This window comes from Saccostrea echinata, unplaced genomic scaffold, assembly GCF_033153115.1.
Source record: "Saccostrea echinata isolate AGI-Se365-2 ecotype Australia unplaced genomic scaffold, CSIRO_AGI_Sech_v1 ptg000045l, whole genome shotgun sequence".
Lineage (NCBI taxonomy): Eukaryota > Metazoa > Mollusca > Bivalvia > Ostreida > Ostreidae > Saccostrea > Saccostrea echinata.
The window spans coordinates 5,696,891-5,721,500 of record NW_026889794.1 but is presented as its reverse complement, the minus strand read 5'-3'; the positions used below and the strand labels follow the sequence as shown (position 1 = coordinate 5,721,500).

Below are 24,610 nucleotides of genomic sequence, written 5' to 3'. Positions count from 1 at the left end.
TCGAAATTATATGTAACGTAAGATGTATAATACATCCAATAATTTACACAAACGTCGTATCGTCAGCCGTCCGACATGAATTTCAGCCGACTGTGGTTATTATAAAAGTCGCTTATTATAAAGTTTTGGCCTGACAAATAAACCATGATAATAAACGAATTGTACTGTATCATTATGATAATAAATCATGTGGAGGATATCATTTGAAAAGGACTTCAAGCAATTCACACTGATTATTCAGAATTGCAAAACAATCTTATGAGTGATATTGCTAGTACCTGAATCTTCTATTACATTAACATCAGTTTGACTGTTTATTTTTGGAGCAGAATTATAGATGGATGCCCTGGTTATAGAGAGGGCAAATAGTGTTTCTCTCCCAAAATAAGTAGTGGTGTCTGAGACTGCCCTTCTTCTTCTTATCAACTCCTTCCCTTTCACAGTTTCATCAACCAAGTATGTATTACACACCTGCAATAATATTAAGACATACACAAGGAATACAAAACAACTCACTGGGCTCATTTAAAAGGTAACTTACAGATAAAAATGTGTCTACATTTAATAGATACTTTAACAAGAAAGATCCATTTTGCTTTCCTTTAACTAACTCCCATGATCATACTACAAGAGTTAACTTTCACATCACCAAAGAAGCATTTTTTGTTGACAGAAAAAATCCCTGGACTGATATTTGAAACATGAAGACAATCTCAACAAGAGACCCATGGGCCACAACATTCACCTGAGTAACTTGGCTCTGCTGTTCTTCATAAGATTTTCCTCCTTGTAATACCTATTGTGGCCCCATCCTATCCCTGGGGGTCATGATTTGAACAATTTAGAATCTACACTATCCCAGGATGCTTCCGTATAAATTTAAGCTTTTCAGGCCCAGTGGTTCTTGAGAAGAAGATTTTAAAAGATTTTTTTCTGTATATAATTTAATGTAAAACTTGGATTCCCTATTGTGGCCCCACCCTATCCTGGGGGTCATGATTTTAACAATTTAGATTTTACACTACCCCAGGATGCTTCCACATAAGTTTCAGCTTTTCTGGCCCAGTGGTTCTTGAGAAGAAGATTTTTTAATGACCACACCCTATTTTTGTCTTTTCTTGATTATCTCCCCTTGTACATGTAAGGTGACTTGGCCCTTCATTTTATCAATTTAAGGACCCCTTGCATGGTAGTGCAGTGCTCTACCAACCAAGTTATAGGGTTAACCCATTTGCTTAGTCTTGTTGGAAGCTGTGTATCTTTCTTATTGTCCTCTTATTTGCAGTATTTAATTTGAAGCTAATAAGAAAATATCAACACAATTGATAGGACACCTTGATAGACATGGTTTGTTTGGTAGCATCATAGACTTCTTCTTCTTCTTGAGGAAGATGTTTACAGGTCCTGCTAGAAATCTCCCAGTGTTGCATCACTAAGAAGAAAAGTACAATTGTTGAAGCTTTATTGCACTCTACAATCTATGCCATGACAAATTTTGAAAATGGAAAGAATGCTCATAAACTTGTTTACACAGACATACTGACCTGGGTTCCAGTGCAGTAGCATTGTTCTGTTTCCTGTGGTACCATGACCCACACGGTCTGGGTATGTAATGGTTACTGGACCAGGCATTGGGACATTGCCTAGAGGTACCACAGAGAATGCAAAAAATTTTCCATAAAACCTGAAACACAGTCTAATATTTAATAAATATCACTGGAAAGGTGACCGTCTAAAAGAACCATACTTTTAATAAATGGACAAAATGGTAAAGGGAGCACTCTTTTACTCTTTAGTGAAAAGTGAAACAAACTTATCTAAGCATGAAAAATGTTAAAGGAATTTATAAAAAGATCAGCATTATTCTTGACCTCTAACCAAAAAACTTAGCTCAAAGTCACAATTTCCAACGGGCACTTTTTAAATGAACCACAAGTCTATGATGAGACTGTAGTTCTACTGGTTTTTACTTCACGAGAGTAAAGAAAGGTAGCACTTGTGGCAAAAGCAATAATAAAATAATGATCCTTGGTTTAGTCTCTTTCCAAATCAAGCTTAATTGCAATTGGACAAAACTGCAGTAGGACAGGGGCTGACAAATCCCATTGCCCGACGCCCTGGGCTAGTGAATTTTAGGAGAGGGCAAGAGAAATTTTATCAACCACTTGCCCGTGGGCAAGTGACTTAAAAATAAAATAAAATAGATATTTAAGTCATAGATCTAATTTTGGGCACAGGGGATTGCATGTTCTTCTCAGTATTTTTCTTCCTTTTTTTATATATATATATATATATATATAAATACAGTATTAGTTTATGGTTGGGCAAGCAAAAATTCAGGTAGGACAAGTGAATTTTCACCATACACTTGCCCTTGGACAAGTGCCTAAAAAATCTATTTGTCAGCCCCTGAGTAGGAGTAACATTTCACAGAAATTTCTATTTAAGTAAATATGGCCATACCCTTCACCAAAATCAAAACTGATCAAAAAACAAGATGTGTTTGTGAAACACTGATGCCCCCGTATGGCAGCTTATGGCGAAGGTTAAATTTTCTTCAAATGCAAGTGAAAATCCAGGCCAAAAGATAAAAAATGTTGATACCCTAAGAAAGGTCTTGTCTCTAGGAATACACCTGTGAAATTTGAAAGACCTAGATACAACTGTTCAAAAGTTATGGCGAAGGTTGAAGTTTTTTAAATAAAAGTCAAACGTCAAGGTCAAGGTCAAAGTGGTTGGTATCCAAAGGAAGATCTTGTCACAAGGATTACATATGTGAAGTATGAAAGCCCTAGCACCAAGCATTCAAAAGTTATGGCCAAGGTTAAAGTTTTTCAAAAGTAGGTCAAACTCCTAGGTCAAGGTCAAAGGGTCAAAGTGGTTGGTATCCAAAGAAGGTCTTGTCACAAGGATTACATATGTGAAGTATGAAAGCCTTAGCATCAACCATTCAAGAGTTATGGCCAAGGTTAACGTTTTTCAAAAGTAGGTCAAACTCCGAGGTCAAGGTCAAAATGGGGTTTGGTATCCAAAGGAAGGTCTTGTCGCAAGGATTACATATGTGAAGTATGTAAGCCCTAGGTCCAACCATTCAAAAGTTATGGCCAAGGTTAAAGTTTTTCAAAAGTAGGTCAAACTCCTAGGTCAAGGTCAAAGGGTCAAAGTGGTTGATATCCAGAGGAAGGTCTTGTCACAAGGAATACACATGTGAAGTTTGAAACCCTAAGCACCAACTGTTCAAAAGTTATGGCCAAGGTTAAAGTTTTTCAAAAAGAGGTCAAACTCCAAGGTCAAGGTCAAAAGGTCAAAGTTGTTGGTATCCAAAGGAAGGCCTTGTCACAAAGAATACACATGTGAAGTTTGAAACCCCAAGCACCAACTGTTCAGAAGTTATGGCCAAGGTTAAAGTCTCATAAAACTTTGCAAAAGTGGGTCAAACTCCAAGGTCAAGGTCAAAAGGTCAAATACGATGGTACCCAAAGAAAGGTCTTGTCACAAGGAATACACATGTGAAATATGAAAGTCATAACTCCAACCAATCAAAAGTTATGGGCAAAGTTAAAGTTGACAACAGACAGACAGACAAACAGACAAACAGACAAACGGACAAACAGACAAACAGATAAACAGACAGACAGGACAAAAACAATATACCCACGGGATCTTTCGATCCGGGGGCATAAAAAAAGTATATTAGTGTAGTATACTTGTGTACCAAGTCATATTGAAATTGGACTGAAACTGTAGGAGGAGTAGCATTTTGAGAGAATTTCTATTTTTGGTAACCATGGCAACACTGTTCATTGAAATCAAAAACCAAAATGAATAGTAAGAATTAAGTATCATAGTGTAGTCTACTTGTATACCAAGTTATACTGAAATCAGACCAAAACTAGGAGGAGAAGCATCTTGAAAAATTGTTTACAGACAAGCAGACAGATGGATGGATGGATGACAGACACCTTACTATTGCATAATCTCTTCTGGTCCCTGGCCAGTAGAGCTAAAATGAGCCAGGTTTGGCCCAAGGACAGAAAATATATTCTGTAATTAATATCAGATGAATAGATATACATACTAGATAGATTAAAGTAGGGTGACTGAATAGAGATCATTGATAAAATCTGCTGTATACAGGGAAATTTTCATCCTTGTTTCACTGTGTCTGGGGGAATTTTAAAATGAGGCAAATTTGTTTGCAATTGTGAAAGGGTGAAAATAATATGGGTCGAAAATAAATCTGTATATAGTATGATCACACATCAACAGTGGTGCCATGGTAATTAATGGGCCAATAAGCCAGACACATCACCAACTGAAAGACATATTTTGTGAATTTAGATTCATAGATTAATGATGTTGTTTTTCAGCATGATTTGTTTACACACATATCATCACTTTTTTTTCTATATACATAGATCAGATAGTTAAAAATGAACTTGAATATTAAATAAATCATGCATTATTTCTTTTAACTGATTAAACCAGGGCACCAGTTCTGACATTTTCCTTGAAAATGTCAAATAGTTTGGGCTACCTGTACCCACATTTAGGTGCCATGATCCACTTCCTTCCTGGAATCACATGAGAAGGATTTTTTTTAACTGCCACAACATTAAACACCACAAGACTAGTACAAACCTTTTATATAGAAGTCTTTCAACCATGTCCATGGATGTTGCTGGATTCTGTATGTAAGACACAAAATCTATAGAAGCATCTGAACGGTAGTTTTTGGCAAGATCAGAATCACTCAGCTTGGTAACAACGATGGCCTGACCATTTGCTAGTCCTGTTGAAAATTTATATCAATTTTAATCAACTGGTTTTAAGTTTGAATCATCATATTTTCTTGTTTAGTAGCAAAAGCCTTACCACTTGGTGTCTGTATGTCTAGTTCTGCTGCTGCTCGTTTTCTGCTGTTAATTGATAATTTCTCCTCTATGGCACTACCATTGGTAGAGGTAGCTACTACAGAATCACTGTTAGTTATGATTACCACACCCAGACTCTTGTTGGTACACAACATTGCTTCATTACACAATCGCATGGTTATAAACATCTGCTGGCCCACTGGCATTGTAAAACCTTCTCCGGAATTGCTACTGTTGGCAGTATAGTCCTGCACAGGTTTGAGGTCTGACAGCTTTCTAATTTTCAATCCATTTACCCAGAGAGCACCATCTTTTATTTCTGCAGAACCTGACAAGTTGTAGCCAACCCAGGTACAAGGAATGATGTCGTCTGTTTCTGCTGCAGACCCAACACAAAGATCTGTCATATCAAAAGGACAAAATTTTAAAAAATTGTGATGTATTCATATCCAAAGACTCTTTGTTTGTATATGGAGTTTAACAAATATGAGGCCCCCATGCAATCTCACATAACTTTAAAACTTTGGAAATAGATCAAGTTGTGGAAAAAACAGAAAGACAAATCAATGCATCAAAAACAATAAACTCACTGAACCTCAAAAACCAGAGGTTTTAAACTTATGCTATGTACTTCTTTGTATTTAATTCTTAATAAGATAATAAATCTGAAATATTTTCTGTTCTTGAACTTGTTCACATGACTTACAATAAATATTTGAAGAAACTTCTCAGTATATGATTATTTTGTTCATTCAAATTCACTAGATGAGTGAAATTCAAAATACCATATCTATTAACAGAAGGGTCATCAGACTTGGTGAATGTGATCCCTATAGAGGTGGGGTCATGTTGCTGGAGGGATTCTTTAGGGTAGACTTCCTCAGTGAAGTGAGAGGTTCCTGGTATAGTTGTATTCACCATGTCAACATCTGGTGGGATCAACTTTACATCCACACCTCAACACAATGAAATATTATACAGTTCCACATTTAATACTTATAACTAGTGCAAGTTAAAAAAATCTTTCAAGAGAGAATAAGAGAAAAGTCAATAAAACTCACCTTCAGTGTCAATGTAGGTTGCATTTAACCCTGCACCATTAGTACAGATAAAGCTAGCATAGTAAGTGTAGCCATGTTTAAGGATTCCACCCAATCCATTGTTGATTCCTGTAATACTTTGACCTGTTGATATGAAGTTCTGAATGTTTGTTGCTCCTGGTGATGTACCAATGGCCCAAAAGTTTTCCTGATAAAGAGTACCAAAACTACAACTGTCCTACTGTGAATAATACCCCCCCCCCCCCCTTAAAGCATTGGTAGTGAAAGATTATACAGCTCCTTATGATGATGACAGCAGCAGAACTAATAGTGTGCATACCTAAATGCAACATCCATGCAAATTTCCTCACAAAGTTCTTATAGTTACTTAGTAATTGACCTGCTTCAAAAATTTTAACACATTCAATCATCCTGAAAATGTATGTCAGATGCATCATCCAAATCAAGTAGTGTGCATTGCCCATGCAAAGAGTTTATTGTTACTCAGTAATGACTCTTCATGAAAAACTTTAAACTGTTCAATAATCTGGCACATTAATTATGTTAGATGCAGAATCTGAGGCACACCTGGTAGTGTATACAGAGTTGTAGATTGAAGGTCAGAACACTTTGCCCACCAGCAACCTTTGTGTTGGGTATGAAAGTATGACTTTTCAGTCCTAGCATTAAAAGGAATATCCCAAAAACTTAGAACTGGGCCATGTCACCTTGACCTTATCCAAAGAACCTAGACTAACACTCTGACAGACCTCTTTGCACAACCAATCTGTGTGTCAAGTATGACCTAAAGATGCTCTTTCATTACAGTCTTTTTTTCCCACAAAATAGAATTCTGAAACCTTCAGAATTTTACACTTCAAAAAGTGACCTTGAGCTAGGTCAACTGACTTTTTTTCAAGGCCATAACAGATCCAACCCTCAGGCCAGGTGTAATCTTACAAATCAAGGAATGGACAAGTAAATGCAGTGACCTTGACCTTGTTCAAATGACCTCAGTGCAGGATTGCTACAAACCCTCTGGTCACAAATAACATGTACAATCTTCAAAGCTATGAATCATAAACTTACGGCTACTTATATAATTTCTGTATATAATTCTTATTTGATACATATTATCAATTAAAATCATCCCAATACATTCACAGACATTAACTGACATACCATAATTCCACTTTCATCATCATCACATTTCCACATACACTTGATTGTGTCATTAGATTTTTGCAGCTTGACTGGAGTATTCTCCCCTTGTCCTACATCATAGTAGAAAAATCCACTCATGATTTCCGAGTCAAACACAGGAGGCGTGTCATCCACATAGAAACCATTAGAGGAGGCTACAGCAGTGTCTCCTGATCCTGTCACACCCCTCACTAGGAATATAGTGATAATATATACTGTTTAAGCATTGAATCATTATTTTTTGAAAGATATAGTCTCATAACTGCAACGGTGTGTGCAAACAAATTTAGTAACGCGCGTTAGCACGTTATGAAAATTTGTTTGCACACACCGTTGCAGTTATGAGACTATATCTTTCAAAAAAAATGATTCAATGCTTATATTTACATTTTTTAACCCCTTGCCTTGACTGCAAAGGTGATTTATATTTCAAAATTCCTGTATTATCCTTCGGGTAAATTACAATTAATGGAAGAGCCGTTGCAACAGCTTCAGTTCAATGTGAGCGTGAATTTTGATTTTCGCTTATGACGTTGCACTTCCACGGCATTGAATGTTTGTGACGTCAAAATAAAATGCATACTTTAACCTTTTGACCACCTGTCCGTGTTGGTGTTTTGAATGCCGTAGCTTTCCTCACACTTTATAAGCAAAATACATGTTGAATGTATAAATATTTTGGAAGAGTCTGAATTCACTAATATTTCTTTTGCACCTAACTTATTATAAATTCACACAAATTTAAAATGTGTCTTCATTGTGTGTATATTTACCGGTAATCTTTTCTCAGAAATATCTAAGACGGTACATATGAGTATTTCAATATTATTCATCAATGCCAAGCTGGCATTATATCAGGTTCGCAATTCAATTTTACCGATAAACAATATATTTACAGTAAGTCACTTAAGGAATTAGTTCAGTGAATAATTAACAAAATAAACAATACACTCTGAAGATAAAATAAAGTTATTAAAATTTCTAATTTCTAAATATCTGACGTACTTAAAGCATAATCTTTGAATACATAAATAATAGAATCTTAGAATACACTAAATAAATACTATGTCCAGACTTTAGCAACGGTAATCGTAGGAGTTGTTTAAGAAATACTACATTCCAGAAAAATACCAGTCTTTTTATGACTCGCCTATAAATCGGACATATAATTTGGACTAAAATTAAACTCCCAAAAAAGTCCGTGAGTATATATGGTACTCCCTTGTATGTTCCCTTCCTTAAATACACTACTTCCAGTCTTTTTTTCCAAGGTTGGGTTCTTTAAATTTTTTTATGCCCAGAGCCACTTAGAATTATTGGACTACCACATTTTCATTTGACTTCCAACATGCCATTTGTTGACAAGCCACTGCACATGCTCAAGCTTTGCATTCTCTTTATTTTTTGTGTGACCCAATAGGAATTACTTTTTCAAATTTAATATGTTCTAGAACACATAATGCAACTTAATGCAACTTCAATCCATTTAGTATAATATCTTACAGTTACTCAGAAATGGAGCTGCAACAAAACTTTCAATCTAGCTGGGACATTGAAGATAACCATTTGGATTTCAATATTGTAAGCATTGGCTAAAAGTTGGGACTTTTACCTGTTAGATAGTATGTTACGATTTCCTCTGTCTGATGTCCAGTATCATTTACTGTGACCCTCTTGGAGGGTAGGCTGATATTGGTGAGGACAAATGTTTTCTGGACAGTCTGTGCTGTCAAACAGTTTACATCACAGACATAGTAAGAGCAATTTCCAGTACAAGGAATACAAGGCTGATCAATCTGTGAAAATATTAAAAAAAAATGACTGAACAGAAGAATCAAATTGTTTTTCTGATACAAGTACATGAATATGTAAATGAACCCCTGCCTAAAAACTTCAATCTTATCTACAATAGATTGCTTAATGCTGTACGTGTATATAAGTTTATATAAATCTTGAAGTTATTGGGAAAAAAGTCAACAACTATTTTGTTATTTTAAAGTATAAACACCTTTTGTCCTCCCAGCATCCCCAGCCTCTTGCAAGATTTGAGCATTTTCCACCTATTGTGTTCCCACCCTAGCAGTATGGGCTCTGATCTGAATTAACTTGAAATCTACAATACTGGGAGACACTTGCAGATTAATATATGACTCGTGTACTAATGATTTACCTCTCTGAATTCAACAACATCTGTCCCCAGCAGTGCTGTACCAACTCCTGCTTCATACTTCATGATAGGATTAGTAAATCCAATGAACTGTGGACCTGATCTACAGAGAGTTCCTACAGGGGGTGGCATCTCCAGAGCCGAAATGGAGGCTCTAGCTGACCAAACACTGAACTTGTCTGCATGTTCTGGTAACTTGTTCAGTCGTTTGAATACATGAATGAACAATAAAGCATTAGTGGATAGATGAGGGACATCACAAATCTCATTCAGGAAATTCTCATCCATGTATACCATCATGCACATCACAATCTACAAAGAATAAAAGGTCAGTAAGCCTTGAATGATCTACAATTACATGATTCTATTCCTCAAACCAAGAAATCCATAATGAAACTGTAGCTCTATATCTGCTAGTTGATATTAAATAATCAGAAAAAAGATGCATATGGCGCACTTCTCCTGAACTCTCTCTAAGATTTTAATAGGCAAAGCATTTCTTTCATTTAATTAAGGAGTGGCATATTTAAATAATTTTAGAAGTAAAATTTTAAGGGGAAAAAAGCACACAAAATCAAGATGTACATAGTCTAAATGTGTACAAAGTTCTATTCATTAAATAAGAAAATCAGAAGTCTCTCATAAGACTGTAGCTCTACTGGGTTGTTATTATACATGTGGTAGAAAAATTGCACCTGGATTTAAACTAGAGGTACTGTGAGCAAGCTCACAAAATGATACCCCTGCTGCATTTTTTTAAAGCGCCCATTCAAATTTTAGTCATAAACAATCTTTTTACCAAGTATGAGCTTCCAATGATTCTCCATTAGTTATAGTCTGGACAAGATTTTTGTACTCTTCTTCTGCCAGTGACCTTGAACTTGATTTATTTCTTTACGTTTTAGTTTCGGTACTTTCCGTGAATCTTCATATCTTAAGAAAACTGGTTTTTCATGCACGAGCGCTTGCGCCCTCAGTATAAATGCATTCACCCGGGAATGTTCGATTAATGCGACGTTCGTTACAAAGAATCGCAGGTTGTTTTGTGTCTTTGGCATGTCTACAGAATCTACAAGTTCAACTTCTAACAGAGATGTTCCTCGAGAATTACAGACAGAGACAAACTCCAATTCTGGACAGGGTTTTGATGATCTTGACGCTGTTAATCTATTCAGCAATGAAGTTGAGTATATGAAAGACATTTATCAGATCATGAATCTGACTTTGATTAAAAATCTATAGCACCTCTGTAAAAGATCGGTAAAAAAAAATAATAAATAAATAAATAAAAAAAAAAATAATAAATAAAAAAAATAAATAAAAAAAAAATTCTTTTGAATTTTGGAAGAATGTTATAAAGCCAGACGATTATATTTTAAATGTTATAAAATTTAGTTACAGGATAGAATTTATTACATACCATGAAGGTGTAATTTTGCCTAACAACAAATCAGCACTGCAGAGCGCCCCTTTTGTTGAAAAGGCCATGTTAGAATTGTTGAGTAGAGTTAGTTATATAATGCTTTAAGGTAGTATGGGATACTTGCATGTTATTATGTACTTCCGTTTGAAGAATTGCTTTAAATTTGTTTGAGTTCTCATTATCAGGTCGAATTGTGTAGATAAACCGTGTAAACACTCTGACGCTATTTTGATGCAAACTTTCACAAGTTGGCATTTTATTTGAAATAGACAAAATAATTCGCAAGTATGTCACCACTAGTAAGTGTACTATGGACAAAAAGCAAACCTTAAAAAAAAAAATGTTAAAACTTCGCTGCTTTTGAACACTTTTAAGCAAAAGCTGTATTTCAATTGTTTGAGTACCTGTACAGCATCTTGTGTGCGGTGAGGCATGTATAAGCATGTTTACTTCATTTTACGCTGAATTATCATGTTAACCAGAATTGGTCTTCTTTGTTATTCCATTCAAGAAGTAACTGTTTGGTCACAAATCAAATAGTTTTGTATATAGTCCCAAATCTTTTAGGGCTTTGGTTGCAATTGCTCTGAAGGAGACATATCTTGGAAAGCATTTGTTCACACATTGTTTTCAAAACAGTTTAAAGTTGAAAACTACCACTGCACAAGTGCGATTATTATTTTTTTTAAGTTTGGGGGGAAAATGCTTCTGATTTCAGAAATAGCACACAAGATACTTCACCCTTTTTTAAAAAAAAAAAAAAAAAAAAGGATAACTCTTCATGTCGGATCTTTATTTACATGTGTATGTTATTTTTCTATAAATATATATTTTTTTCAATTTGTATATTTCACTTTGTTATCATATTTAAGCACATCCTTATTGCAGACCACCAAGGATTATTATCCGTCTGTTTCCCCCCCCCAAAAAAAAAATAAAATAAAAAAAATGAAGTTTTTCCAAGTTTTTTAAAGCTTATTTTTGTTGAAAATAAAAAAAAAAAAAAGAAGGAAACTGAAATTTTTTTTATTGGTCATTTTGTTTTTATATCAACTCTATAACTCTTGCCTATAATATTAAGCTTTTAAAAAGCGAATTAAAAAAAATCATTTTTGTATTTCTCAAAAAAAAAAAAAAAATGTATATATTAAAACTATAATTTAACATACTGGTAGGTGGGGGTATTTCAAATCCTACTAATTTAGGCATACACAGACAGTCAAAACGTTGTTAGAATTTCACAGATAGGCTACATGAATTCGGATTTACAATCCCTTGCTTTTTTCTATATATACAAAATTTTTGATTAGAAACAACGATTTTCTGAGCTTGAGTTCGGATCCAAGAGATCAAAAGGTAGAAGTAGATTTTGTCAGCAAAGTTTTTGATTTTCACGATTGGGGTATAAGCAATCATATTTTTCTTTTTTCTTTCTTTTTTTTTTTTAAATGGTTTGGGGACCTTACACTTGTGATATTTTTGTGAGTTGCAATAATTTCGAACGGAAAAAAAAAATCTTTGTTTTGGACATCTGGAACAAGCGGCGTCGACACATTTGTGTTGGATTGGTCATATGATTTGAATTGGATTCCCCCTCCTACATGTATTTACTTGATAAGGAGGGAAATAAAGCATTTATTACATTGCAGGTACCTTACTTGTTCTGAAATGGAAATTGCTTTGGCCTTCTTTGGAAAAAAAAATGGTTCAAGTTCTTGTGGTTTGTGAAAGATGTAAAAGAATATGATAAACACACATTTTTTCATTTCGAGTTCTGATAAAAACAGCACATATACAGCTCACAAATTTAACAGTATTGTTATAGCACTGAGTTTTCATGCTTTGTAATTAAGTCACTGTAACAATATATGTTCAATCTATAGGTATACTAGTTTTAGCATGCTTTGATTGTGAAATATGGGCAGATAGTACACAAAGGTTGACTGCTAACCAGTGTACGATGTGCATGTGTATTGAAATGAAATGATTGGATGAATATGGACAGATAGTACACAAAGGTTGACTGCTAACCAGTGTACGATGTGCATGTGTATTGAAATGAAATGATTGGATGACTGCTATCCAAAAGGGGGTATGATGTGTGAACTCTGAATGACTGCAATTCATATATAAAATTATAACATAGTATACTAAGTGGTACTGAGAATCGGTTGACTGCTATCCAAATCAAGGAGGACTGCTCTCCTGTTTTGGTGCTGATTATGTAATATTTTGTGTGTACTTGTGTTATACGTCCGTGGCTACAATCGGCTATGGTGCAAATTAAATTGAAATGATTTTAATTTGCAATAATTTGTTATATATTTCAGATATTGATGAATTATCAAGGCCAATGGATAAATATAGTAAAGTTTAAATACGATCACCATTTTAGCAATATAGTGGAGTCTGTGCCGCATATCGTAAAAAATGCAACATCTCAATCGACAACAAGAAGTAAGACATATATTTCTCTAAATTCAGAGACTAGTGTTTTATAGGAGTCCTTTACAGATCTTTTGGCATCAGTATCCACCGTTGATCCTTTTATGGGAGTCTTGGTACAACAGAGGGTTTTAACGTCGGTTCCGGAAGCGTATTTCTATAGTATAAGCTGGATGCACGAATTTTCTTCAAGTTCAAATCCTTGCGAGGACAAGTTCTGAGTACTTGAAGGAGGAAGACGTATGTTATCAAAACCTATCAACAACAACAACAACAACAAAAAACCCCAGAACTGTCCAAAAGGGACAAATACCCCCCGCTGGGTTTTTTAGAGAAGGTGCCAAATTACTAATATTTTATGGATCTAAGAGGTGTTCACAATTTTCTTATAAACATTTAGAGTGAAAATGTAATTGCTCATTATATTTTTTTTAATGAATGAAACTAAGGTGCAACCTAATAAAATATCAATACTAATACATTGTAATTACTTTGTTTTTTAATACATTGAAAAAATAAATTGCAACTATCTTTCATCTTTGTGAGACATGACACTGTGCAAATTGATTGTTGAAAAAACACAACATATATGTATTATACAAAATCAAATTAATCTTGATAACTTTATATCAAATTTATTTTAAAAATAAAAGGCTGGTCAGTACATTGACAGACAATAAATTACAATTAAGAGAATTAGAGAACAGAGATCTTTAATTCTTTTCCCAAATTCCCAGGAGATATAGATGACACATGCTTGATCAGAGATGCCCTAACAACTTGCCACACTGAACTCATTGATTAATCTTTAACTGGATGCATGTCCACTCATTACTCCCAAGGGACAAATGGATTTACACTATCTGTTGTGTAATGTAAAAACTGTTTTTAATACCTGGTGATGGTTTTTTTTTTTTTAGTTTTCATGAGTAGTTTTAAGCTGTAGTTCACATTTTTGTACACTTCAGTTGTTCTTGAATCTATGTCTCAAACCTTAGACATTTATAAACCCATAATGACTAAGTCAATAAAAATGAAAAAAAAATCTGTAAAATGCAGAAAAATTATCAAATAATGTTGAAAATACCAGGTGTATATCTTCATATGGTAAATAATGAGTGTACAAATTTTCATACAAATCTATGCAATAGCCCCTGAGAACAGGTCTGGACAAAACCACACAATAAAAATGAAAAAACACCTGTAAAATGCATAAAAATTATCCAATCATGTTGAAAAAACCAGGTGCACACCTTCATATGGTGAATAATAAGTGTACATATTTTCAAACAAATTCTTGCAATAGTTTCCGAGAAACGGCCTGGACAAAATCTCGTCTACAGACAGATGGACAGACAGATGGACATGGTGATTCCAATATACCCCCCCTAAACTTCGTTTGTGGGGGGTATAAAAAGAATCTTTTAATACAGATATATTATGTAACTTACTGGATTTTCTTCCAAAGATCCTTCAAATGTTCTGGAATTAAGATCGTTTGTGATGTGTTTATTGGGATTTTCTGGATTCTTTAGATTCAGTGAATTACCAAATATTCGATTATGTGATATTAAATGGGAAAGTGCTTACATCGACATCAGTAAAAAATATGTCTACAGAAGAGGAAATTCAGTGATAATCGCAAAGACTGGGAAAAAATGTGTCCTGTGTATGGTTAAATGAATACTTTGACTTAGTAGAGTTAGATAAGTTTTCCGACGATCATCTTTTTACTGCTACAAACTTTGTAAAATCCCTCAATATTCACAAAGCTTCTAATAAATATCCAAATCTCAATCATACACAAGTGCTAGAGGAATATTGTTGTCATCTCTAAAAGAAATTGGCCTTGACAGTTCTAAATATTCATTGCATAGTTTGCGCAGTGGCGGAGTTACAGTCACTTCTAATAATAATGTGTCTGATCGACTGCTTAAAATACATGGTCGTTGGGTCACGGTTAAGCCAAAGACGGTTATATACAATGATTCTTGAACGAAAATACTTGTTTCAATGAATTTTGGATGATATATTTTGATTATATTACAATAGCTCTCCTTTGTTTAATGCGATTTGTAACGAACACAACAATCCTATAAAATATTCTTAGTTTGTTTTTCTAAAAATTAGTCAAGAAAATATTTATTTTCGTCGGAGTGAAACGAGGGAGAAAATAAATTTATTTCTTTACGTTTTAGTTTTGGTACTTTCTGTGAATCTTCGTATCTTAAGAAAACTGGTTTTTCATGCACGAGCGCTTGCGCCCTCAGTATAAATGCATTCACCCGGGAATGTTCGATTAATGCGACGTTCGTTACAAAGAATCGCAGGTTGTTTTGTGTCTTTGGCTTTCCCTGCCCGCCCAGCCCTGTCATTGTTTATTTTGTAAAATTTATATAACTATGTCATTTGTGTTATATTGAATAAAAATGCGATTTGTAACGAACGCAACAATCCTATAAAATATTCTTTGTTTTTCTAAAAATTAGTCAAGAAAATATTTATTTTCGGAGGAGTGAAACGAGGGAGAAAATAACCAGAATGATCTTTGGTTAAGGATATGACACATCTTCAGGTCATAAACAATTTTTATATCAAACATTCTCCATTACAAATTTATAGCCCAGACAAGAATTCTGTAGTATTCTATACTTATTCTGTCAGTAGCCTTGAACATTCTAGAATGATCTTGGGTCAAGGTCAGAACACTCCACTAGACATGAACAATTTCTGTACCAAGAATGAGCTTTCAAGGATTCTCCAATGCTAAGTTAAAGCCCAGACAAGAATTTAATACCTTTTCTGAATTTGACCTTGAAATTGCCCAAATGATGTTGGGTCAAGGTCATGATACTTTCTCTAGTCATGAACAATCTCTGTATGAAGTATGAGCTTCCAATGATTCTCCATTACAAAGTTATAGCCCAGACAAGAATTTTATACCGTTTTCTGCTAGTGACCTTGAAATTTCTGGAATGACCTTGGGTCAAGGGCATGACACACCAATCTCTGTACCAAGCATGAGCTTCCAATGATTCTCATTTACAAAGTTATAGCCTGGACAATATTGCATGGAGAGACTGCCAAGGTGATTCCTATATATACCCCCCCCCCCCCCCAACTTCGTTTGTTGGGGGTATAATATTTTTTCTTCAAATTTTGTATATATTCCTGAAATCCAATGCAAACTGCCTAACTTCTGAATCATTTATGATGAATTTCTCAATTTCGAAGAAGCTCTGTTCATGATACATATTTTAAATTAAAAGCTGCTGTGAAATTGTTGTTAACCATCTAACCATCACTTGCCCATTCACTTGCCTATTAGGGCAAGTATTCTACAGTTTTAAATTGTCACCTGTCCCAGACAATCAAACAATTGTTAATGTCTATTCCTCTGCCTGTATTTATAAGACTCTGTACCCTTAGTTTAACCCCACCCTAACCCTGGAATTATAATTTAAACAAACTTCAAAATTTCACTACTTGATAATGCTTAGATGTTGGTTTAAGTTATTGTAGCCAGGCTGTTTCCTTCAAGAATTTTCCTATACTTATTTGTAGAAATTTGAACCCCCTATTGTAGCTCTATCTTAATTAGGGGGGATAATTTGAATAACTTGAAGAAAGTAAAGAAGCTTAATTTTATCTTTTCTGACTCAGTAGTTATTTTAATATTGCTTTAAAAAGTTTTTTTTAACCATCATTTACTTTCAAAGGAATAAAGATATCATATGATTGGTCAACTTACAGACTGAGCATCCTCATTTTTCACAGCAAAGTACACCCTGTAGTTGTGAAAATTTTGACTTGGATTAACATCAATATCAGTTCTTAATTTTCTCAATTTGTAGCTGTCATTATGATATCTGCACCAGGACACAACAAACGCACTGGAATTAGCTTCTTTATTCTCTGAAAATCACACATAAAATTACTAATCATGCTAACACACATATGTATAACGTATATTGTAGCATTTTTATTCACATTAAAATCAAAACAAAACAGAAGTTTTTAAACATGTCTTCTCCATTGTCAACCATACCAATGATAATTACCCCAAGACCTTGCAATCACCTTGAATCAAGACAACACACACCTTTAGCTCATTGGCAGCTACATGCAGAGGTTTACACTCATACATGATAAAACATGATCATACAGCCCAAAGATTGATTTATAACATAATTCCAAACTCTCACTGCCTCTCTTCTTTCAGTCAAATAATGATATACAACTAATTGTCAAAAGCAGTAATGTAATTATATTTGATTTCAATCCTAATGTAGGCCGGTGTAGCATAATATTTTAATACTGCGATATACTGAACCCGGGTTCAATATACATGTATCACATAATATTTTGAACCTGGGTTCATTTTACGGGTCACATATTATAAGCTCAGAATTGATTGTCATATGATTTATATAGCTCATTGCCCCTGAACAAGATCATTTCAAACCTTTGGATCATTGGCAACAATATTTAAGAACTTTTGAGTACATTTCTAAGGTCATTAGCAACAATATTTAGAACTTTTGAGTACATTTCTAAGGAAGGATTGCAAAAATTACTATTGGCTGGATATATTTTGTAACCAACAGAGAGAACAGTTGAAAAACAAATGTGTGCATAGGGGGAGCCATAACTCATGAAATATAACCTGAGTAAATCTGGACTCCACAAGAACTTTGAGCGATGTTAGTTGTAGGATTAGCTTTGTCAATGACACTAGTTCCTTGTTGGTCCACAACATCATATGGTGGGTAGGTTATATTTACGGGAGCTGAAGTAGTTGGGGCTGGAGTTGTACTGAAGGTCTCATTCAAATAATATCCTTGGTTCACAAGGTAACTGGTGCAATTACATCCTTCACATGACTAAAGTAAATATTATAATGTAACCTGACATTCATGAAATACATGTACTACAATTTTTTTTAAAGAGTTTTAGAGATATTACCACTTAGATTTTTCAAAATACCTGAGGTATTGGATTTCTAAAACAGCACACACAGTTTTCAAACTCCTTCTCCAACTCGTATTTGTATGTAGCAATTCCATCTTCAGTGCTCTCCCAGAACAGAATCTCTGTCACTACCTCACCATTTTGGTCAGCTGCCTTCATTCTCACCTTTTTTAAAAAATATATATATAATTATTCATGAATTTTTTTTAAACATTTCAATTAACTACAATAAGGTATCCCTCTGCAATTTTTTTTTTTGGGGGGGGGGGGGGGAGGGGGAGTTGTAAGAGATCACTGGCTACAACTGCCTAGTCTCTACATAATGGTGCAAATGCAGGAGTATTTGAAGTCTGAGCCAATGCTCACTAATAATACCCCTGCTCTGATGTAAATACACAAGTTCATTTATGGACAGACACTGGGATAAACAGGAAGTTGACATCAGATTCATACAAAAATAAATTCCGCCATATGACATGCCTAAACAAAGAGTGTGCTAAACTCTCAAGCATTCTGCGATAAGTAGATGCTGAGTAAAATGTGACCAAAATTTGTTATGTATGGTAGGGACAGATGCATGGATAAACAGGATGTTGACATCGGATTCGCACAAAAATGAATCCCACCATATGGCATGCCTAAACAAAGAGTGTGCTAAAATTTCAATCATTTGTGATGAGTAGTTGCTGAGAAAACTGCAACGAAAGTTTGTTATGGACAGACACACGGACACACAGACACACAAGGGTAAAACAATATAACCCCCTCTCCTTTGGAGCGGGGGTATGATTATCCAAACAAGGTAGCTCGAATTATCTTACTACCTTGATATATACAGGAAAGTTTTGCCCCAGTTTTATTTTTGCCCCTTTTACCCTACTGTCAGTTGGGCAAACTTAACATGGGGCAAATTCAAAGAACACAGCATAATTTCTTAAACAGAACTGTGACTGGGTGAATTTAAAATGGGGTAAAATTGTTCATAAATTTGAAAGGGAGAAAATAAAGAGGGGCGTAAATAACCCCATATACAGTATATCATATTAATTAATTCACCTTGTACTCCCCTCCATTATGAAGCTCAGCTTTTCTATAAATAGCACCAGCTCCCAGGATATCTCTGTTTGTAGAATCTTTGGTGAGGACCAATTTGAGGTCCACTTTGTCCTCAACAGGAGCTGGTATCACATATTTGTCCTCATACTTAATTCTCCAGGCTTCTCCGTCAGGACTCAACATTCCCAGCTTATTCAGTTGTTTCCATCCTGTGTCCTTCATCGAGATCTCACGATTTGGACAAGCATGTTGTAATAAATTTGGATTGGTGAAATGTAGAAAAGATCCTATAAATAAAAATATTTTTGATTTTTTTCTAAACATTATAAATTAGAAACATTAAAAGTTGCTGAAATATAAAAATACTACATAGTACATGTACTACTATAAATATATATACCGTATAACGGGTATTTTCTGCCGTTGTCCAATTTTTGCGGAATTTTGCGGATAGGACAAATCCGCAAAAATTACAATCGCAAAATATTTTCCAATATTTATTCAGATATTTTTATACATGCAATTATGATAAGTGGTGCGTATGTCTGACAGGATTCTCATTAATGCAAGAACCTGCGTTCAGGACGCATAAAAATTATTTGGAACGCAAGGTTTTTAAAAACGATGCATCCGCGGACTCATGAGTTGAAACGTCCTCGTTAGCGAGAAAATTCGGGTGTCATCGAAATTCGAAGATTTTAGATGTCAGGATTTGTTCAAAACATATTGAATCAAAAAATTTCTGTAAATAATATCAATTGAATAAGTTTCTTTTCTTGTACCTATTTCGCAATTATTAGTCCAAACTCCTATAGCTGCAAACAACACATGATAGCTTTCCTTTTTCCTTTTTTTAACACTTTTTTCAATCTTGTGTTTTGTCTTGAGACAATAATTACTGCTTGTATACACAATGCGGCTTGATTGTCTCGTGAATTTCACTTAATGCAGATGACTGACAGGATTAGTTATGCCTCGATGCACATGGTACATGTACCTGTGTTTGTTAACCGTCAACTTTAGGGTACTATATTATGCAACTGTTTGTTCTAGCATAAAATACAAACAATAATTTATTTTGATGGTAATTAACTAAAAGTGTATTTAAGAAAATAGCTTGGATGCATTTATTATCATTATCTATATATTTGAATATTTTAATAGATCGCATAAGACGTCTGTTAGAATTAAGATTTTTATTGTTGTTTGGGGGGACTGATACTGCATTAATTCATTTCAATTGGGACTCGACATATTTTTCAAAGACTAATTAAAAGACAGTAGTCTAGTTAAGCTTAATACCAGTTCTCATGCACCTTCAATCAATATGTCTTAATGAATTTATAAAACGTAAACATGGCAGGGTTCTGGTAATTCATAAAGTTTAGTGATCATACCCCATAAATAAATTTTTGCGGTATAATGCAACCACAGAAATTGAAAACGCAGAAAATAATTTGCTACCTCTTTGGGGTAAAATCGCAAAAATTTCCAACCGCAGAAAATACCCGTTATACGGTATACATGTACATGTATATGCTATTTTCACATATTGGTTGAAAACCTAGATGACATCATTTAAATACAACCTTCTATATAGCTCGGGTCTGAGAACCACAGCTGATCATTCTGGAAATCCTTGCCATCTTGGACCATTCCTGATGTGGGAAGAGTGTAGTCCACCAGGATTGGTGGTGAATGCTTCACAACAGACAAACCAGCACAATTTGTTGCTCGCAATTTTAAGTAATATGGCACATTAACCTAAAATGAAGAACACTAAATCTACAGATCTATGCAAAATTTCAACCTCTTGTAACAACTTCATCACATGGCTGTTATACCATCTTACATAAAACAAAACTAGATGCCCACGAGCCAGAATGCTCACCTCTGTCAATATGTTTCTGTTGTTCTTCATCAGGAAATTTTTAAGTTAGTTTTAATCTTTATTTCCATGTAAAATTTTGACCAGATATTGTGAACTTGTTCTATTCCCCCAAAAATGTACATATCTATAAAATATTCCATATTTTATCATCTTAAGTCCTTCCCTGAGACCTGGCCCCGGGGCCATAAAACTTTGATGAGGTCACTTTTGATCTCAGTCTCACTTTTTCACTATATATTCCTTTTGTAATAGTGAGACTGAGACCAAAACTGAGGTCGTCTAAGTTTTATGGCCCCGGGGCCTGAACTCTGGGCACATGAATTTCACAATTTTGATTGAGAAAAATAAATGTGCATCAGAGTCATACAGTTTGCTTGCTTCAAATGCAAAAATAAAGAAGATTTTCAAGTATATAATGCATTTTTCAAAATATGAAAAACCTAGCATTCATGCTTTGGAGTATGAACCCTAGACTCAGGGGACTTGAATTTCATAATTTTTTAGACGGCTAGCTGCCCTTCAAAATCTTAAATACAGCTTTCCTGGTAGATGTCCTGGAGTTTTTCAAAGAAATTTTTTAAAGATACATGTATAACATTTTAAATACAACTTGGCCCTGGGGTCTGAATCCTGAAAGTAAAGGTCATGAATTTGACTATTTTTGTAAAGAAAAAAAAAAAGAAAAAAAAAAGAAAAAAAAAGCGTATGGATTTTACAATTCTGGTCTAACTGCTCATTGAAATCATGCATTTTTTGGCTATTAAATGCCCAAGAGTAAAGACCATTTTTGAAAATAGCATTCAATTCTTTAGTTTTGTCCCCAGCTCTAAAGCCCTTGGAGTGCAATGAATATAAAACATATTCTTAACTTTTAATCCCCTTTGTCCATATTGTTTTTAAACTATGGATTACAATATTTTTTTTGGTAGGCAGGTCTGCATGCAAACAGCATATAATCCTGTTTTTAGGTCACCTGAGCTACTCAAGAGACCAATTGCAATCTGTTCTCAACCATTACATTATCATATGTTGTCTGTTGTTTGCAAACTCTAAAATTATAATACATGTATGATTTTCCATCACTCAAGTGTTTGCACTGCTTTATTTTTCTTTGCAATACTCTTCAGAGAAAATGGTGAAAATTAATTACAAAATCAGGACATTTGACATGTAAATCATAAAGCACAGTTAAGGGGTCAAAAATCGTAAAAATTACAGGTAAATTGGGAGAGTATGCAGGTCTGTGTCTGTATTCTGGTAACACTTATGTACAGTACCTCTAGTTCTTGGTCCACAAGCTGATAAAAGGAAGAATTTCTGCTGAGCGATATCCAATTTGTTACCAAGGCTGATTCACTGTTTCTGTGACAGCTTTTATTCTTCCATAAGGAAACCTCATATGTTGAAATTCCAGACTCTAAATCTTCAAAATCTTTCCAGGTTACATTAATGGTAGAATTATCTGCAGAATATGCTACACTCTGGAGAAAAAAAAAACAAAGTTATATCCAGAAGATGAAAAGAAATTTAATGGTAAGGCTTTTATGTAGAGTTAATAAAATGGTTTTGAACTGAAAAGTGCTGTTGTCAGTCTTATCAAGTTTTTGAAACAAAAGTTTACCTGTATGAGAATGAGCAAGTACAACAAAATTAAATCTAAAGTGTGTTCATTTTCCACGTACCATATTATACCAAGGGCCTGTCTTTATGTCACCTATAACTGGAGCTGTGACATCCACCAAAAACTTGGAATATGTCATATCACAGGCTCCGGACTTATCAGTGCCTTACAGTATAAAAAAATAAAATAATGAAACCATAGGTAATGTTTAAAAATACTTTTTAATTAGCAAATCAATTTCTGTCTATCTTTGCAGAATGTTCACTCACCCATTACCCATATATAATAAGATTTCCCGTGTTGTAGATTTAACTCTGTCAGTTTAATATAGGTGTTAAGTCCTTGGTTTTTTACATCCAGTACAGAGAATAAGGCTTTTCTCTCATGTTCGGGCACACTACCCCCATCAACCTAAATGTATTCATTATTTTTTTTATATATAAAGGTTAAATTTTCCATAGAGAAATGAGATAAAGATACATGTGGTGACTACTTACAAATTCTTTACAGTTAGTTGTGTTTGCCTCTGTATGGTTTGAAATGCCAATGTAATACATTAAAATACCAAGTTTAGAAGTGAAACCATCATACTGCACATCTAGTTCTGATGTACTAGGAACACATGCACTTGGACTTAATATTGTTCCAGCTAAAAAATAAATTTCATTATATTTCTTCAAGCAGGAAAAAGTTGATGTAAAAATATTTGACATTTGATTCTTAAATTGATTTTCAATGAGAAAAAATTTTTCTTTGAAGTTTACCTGTAACACCACCATCATATACGACATAAAATCCATTGGAGGTTACCAGGGTTCTGGAGAAAGATTTACTGATGGCATAGACAGAGAAGTAGTACAAAGCAATGCCAGGAGTCAGGTCAAGGTCATAGAAGGTCACTGAGGTGTTGGTTCCTACATTAGTGTATGGTACCACATTATCCCTGGTCTTGTTGAAGCGGCGGTCAGTTCCCAGCGCCACTAAGTAGTAAGCCACCTGTTGGCTTCTATCCTGTGCCTCAAGCTTGTTCTTGTCGATTTGTATTCCTGGGTTACCTGCACGCAACCATAAAAATGTTCACATTATTCTTGTTCTATAACTTTTTCTCTCTTCTAAACTAATGATTTGAACACATTTTATGAAACATTTGTTCTATTTCAGATTGCATGCTCGAAACTCAAAAAAACACCCATGACAAGTATTGGAATAGTCACAATAAAAATGCAAACAAAAGCCAACTAAGTTTCAAAATCATTTGAACCTTTTTTTCCCTCAATATTTATTATTGAAAATAGTGTCCTGTTTAATCTACAAACAGTTCTATGTCTATACAATCACCAAATTAATGGACCAAAAAACCCTAATTTATTCTTACCACTTTTCAAGTCAATCTGAACAGTGGCATCAGGTGATAATCCAAAACCATTCCAATTAGCAGATACAGTGGTTATCTGTGGTTGATAGTTTAAATCAAATCCATCCACGTCTCCATCATACACTTTGCCTGGCAGCAATGGGGTTTCTTGGATTGTTACTCCATTAGACCTCATTGTATACTGATACCCTATTGCATTGGTGACTCTCACCAAATTTATGTATGTCTCTAGATTTTTCATAACTAAGCCATCATTCAATCCTGTTTTCTTCACTGCAAGAGAGACATAGAATTAGACACATGAAAGACACCACATCCCCAACACCTTATACATTTTTACATGGATGTTCAGGAAACATGAAGGTTTATTCAGCCAAGAAAAATCATATTTCCCCAGGTTTTTTCCAAGGGGAATATGATTTTTCTTGGCTGAATCAATCTTCATATTTCCCAAACATCCAGGCAATAAATAGTTTAATATATCGAAACTAGTCTTTAAAAATGAACACAAACTTTCAAATTGGACACCACTCTCAAATTCACT

General features: G+C 34.5%; 1 protein-coding gene across 1 annotated transcript in view; it reads right to left on the bottom strand.

Moving 5' to 3' along the window:
• The window catches only part of LOC133201665 (uncharacterized), a 276,554-nt gene that overhangs the window by 13,134 nt on the left and 238,810 nt on the right, over positions 1–24,610 (bottom strand). The window contains 21 exon segments of the mRNA XM_061337452.1: positions 279–471; positions 1,335–1,432; positions 1,545–1,684; positions 4,642–4,792; positions 4,876–5,274; positions 5,660–5,830; positions 5,936–6,122; positions 7,097–7,308; positions 8,730–8,913; positions 9,288–9,596; positions 16,904–17,067; positions 17,819–18,035; positions 18,139–18,288; positions 19,180–19,466; positions 20,769–20,943; positions 22,348–22,551; positions 22,753–22,856; positions 22,961–23,102; positions 23,189–23,340; positions 23,456–23,746; positions 24,067–24,339. Coding sequence (XP_061193436.1) covers positions 279–471; positions 1,335–1,432; positions 1,545–1,684; positions 4,642–4,792; positions 4,876–5,274; positions 5,660–5,830; positions 5,936–6,122; positions 7,097–7,308; positions 8,730–8,913; positions 9,288–9,596; positions 16,904–17,067; positions 17,819–18,035; positions 18,139–18,288; positions 19,180–19,466; positions 20,769–20,943; positions 22,348–22,551; positions 22,753–22,856; positions 22,961–23,102; positions 23,189–23,340; positions 23,456–23,746; positions 24,067–24,339 — 4,203 coding nt within the window.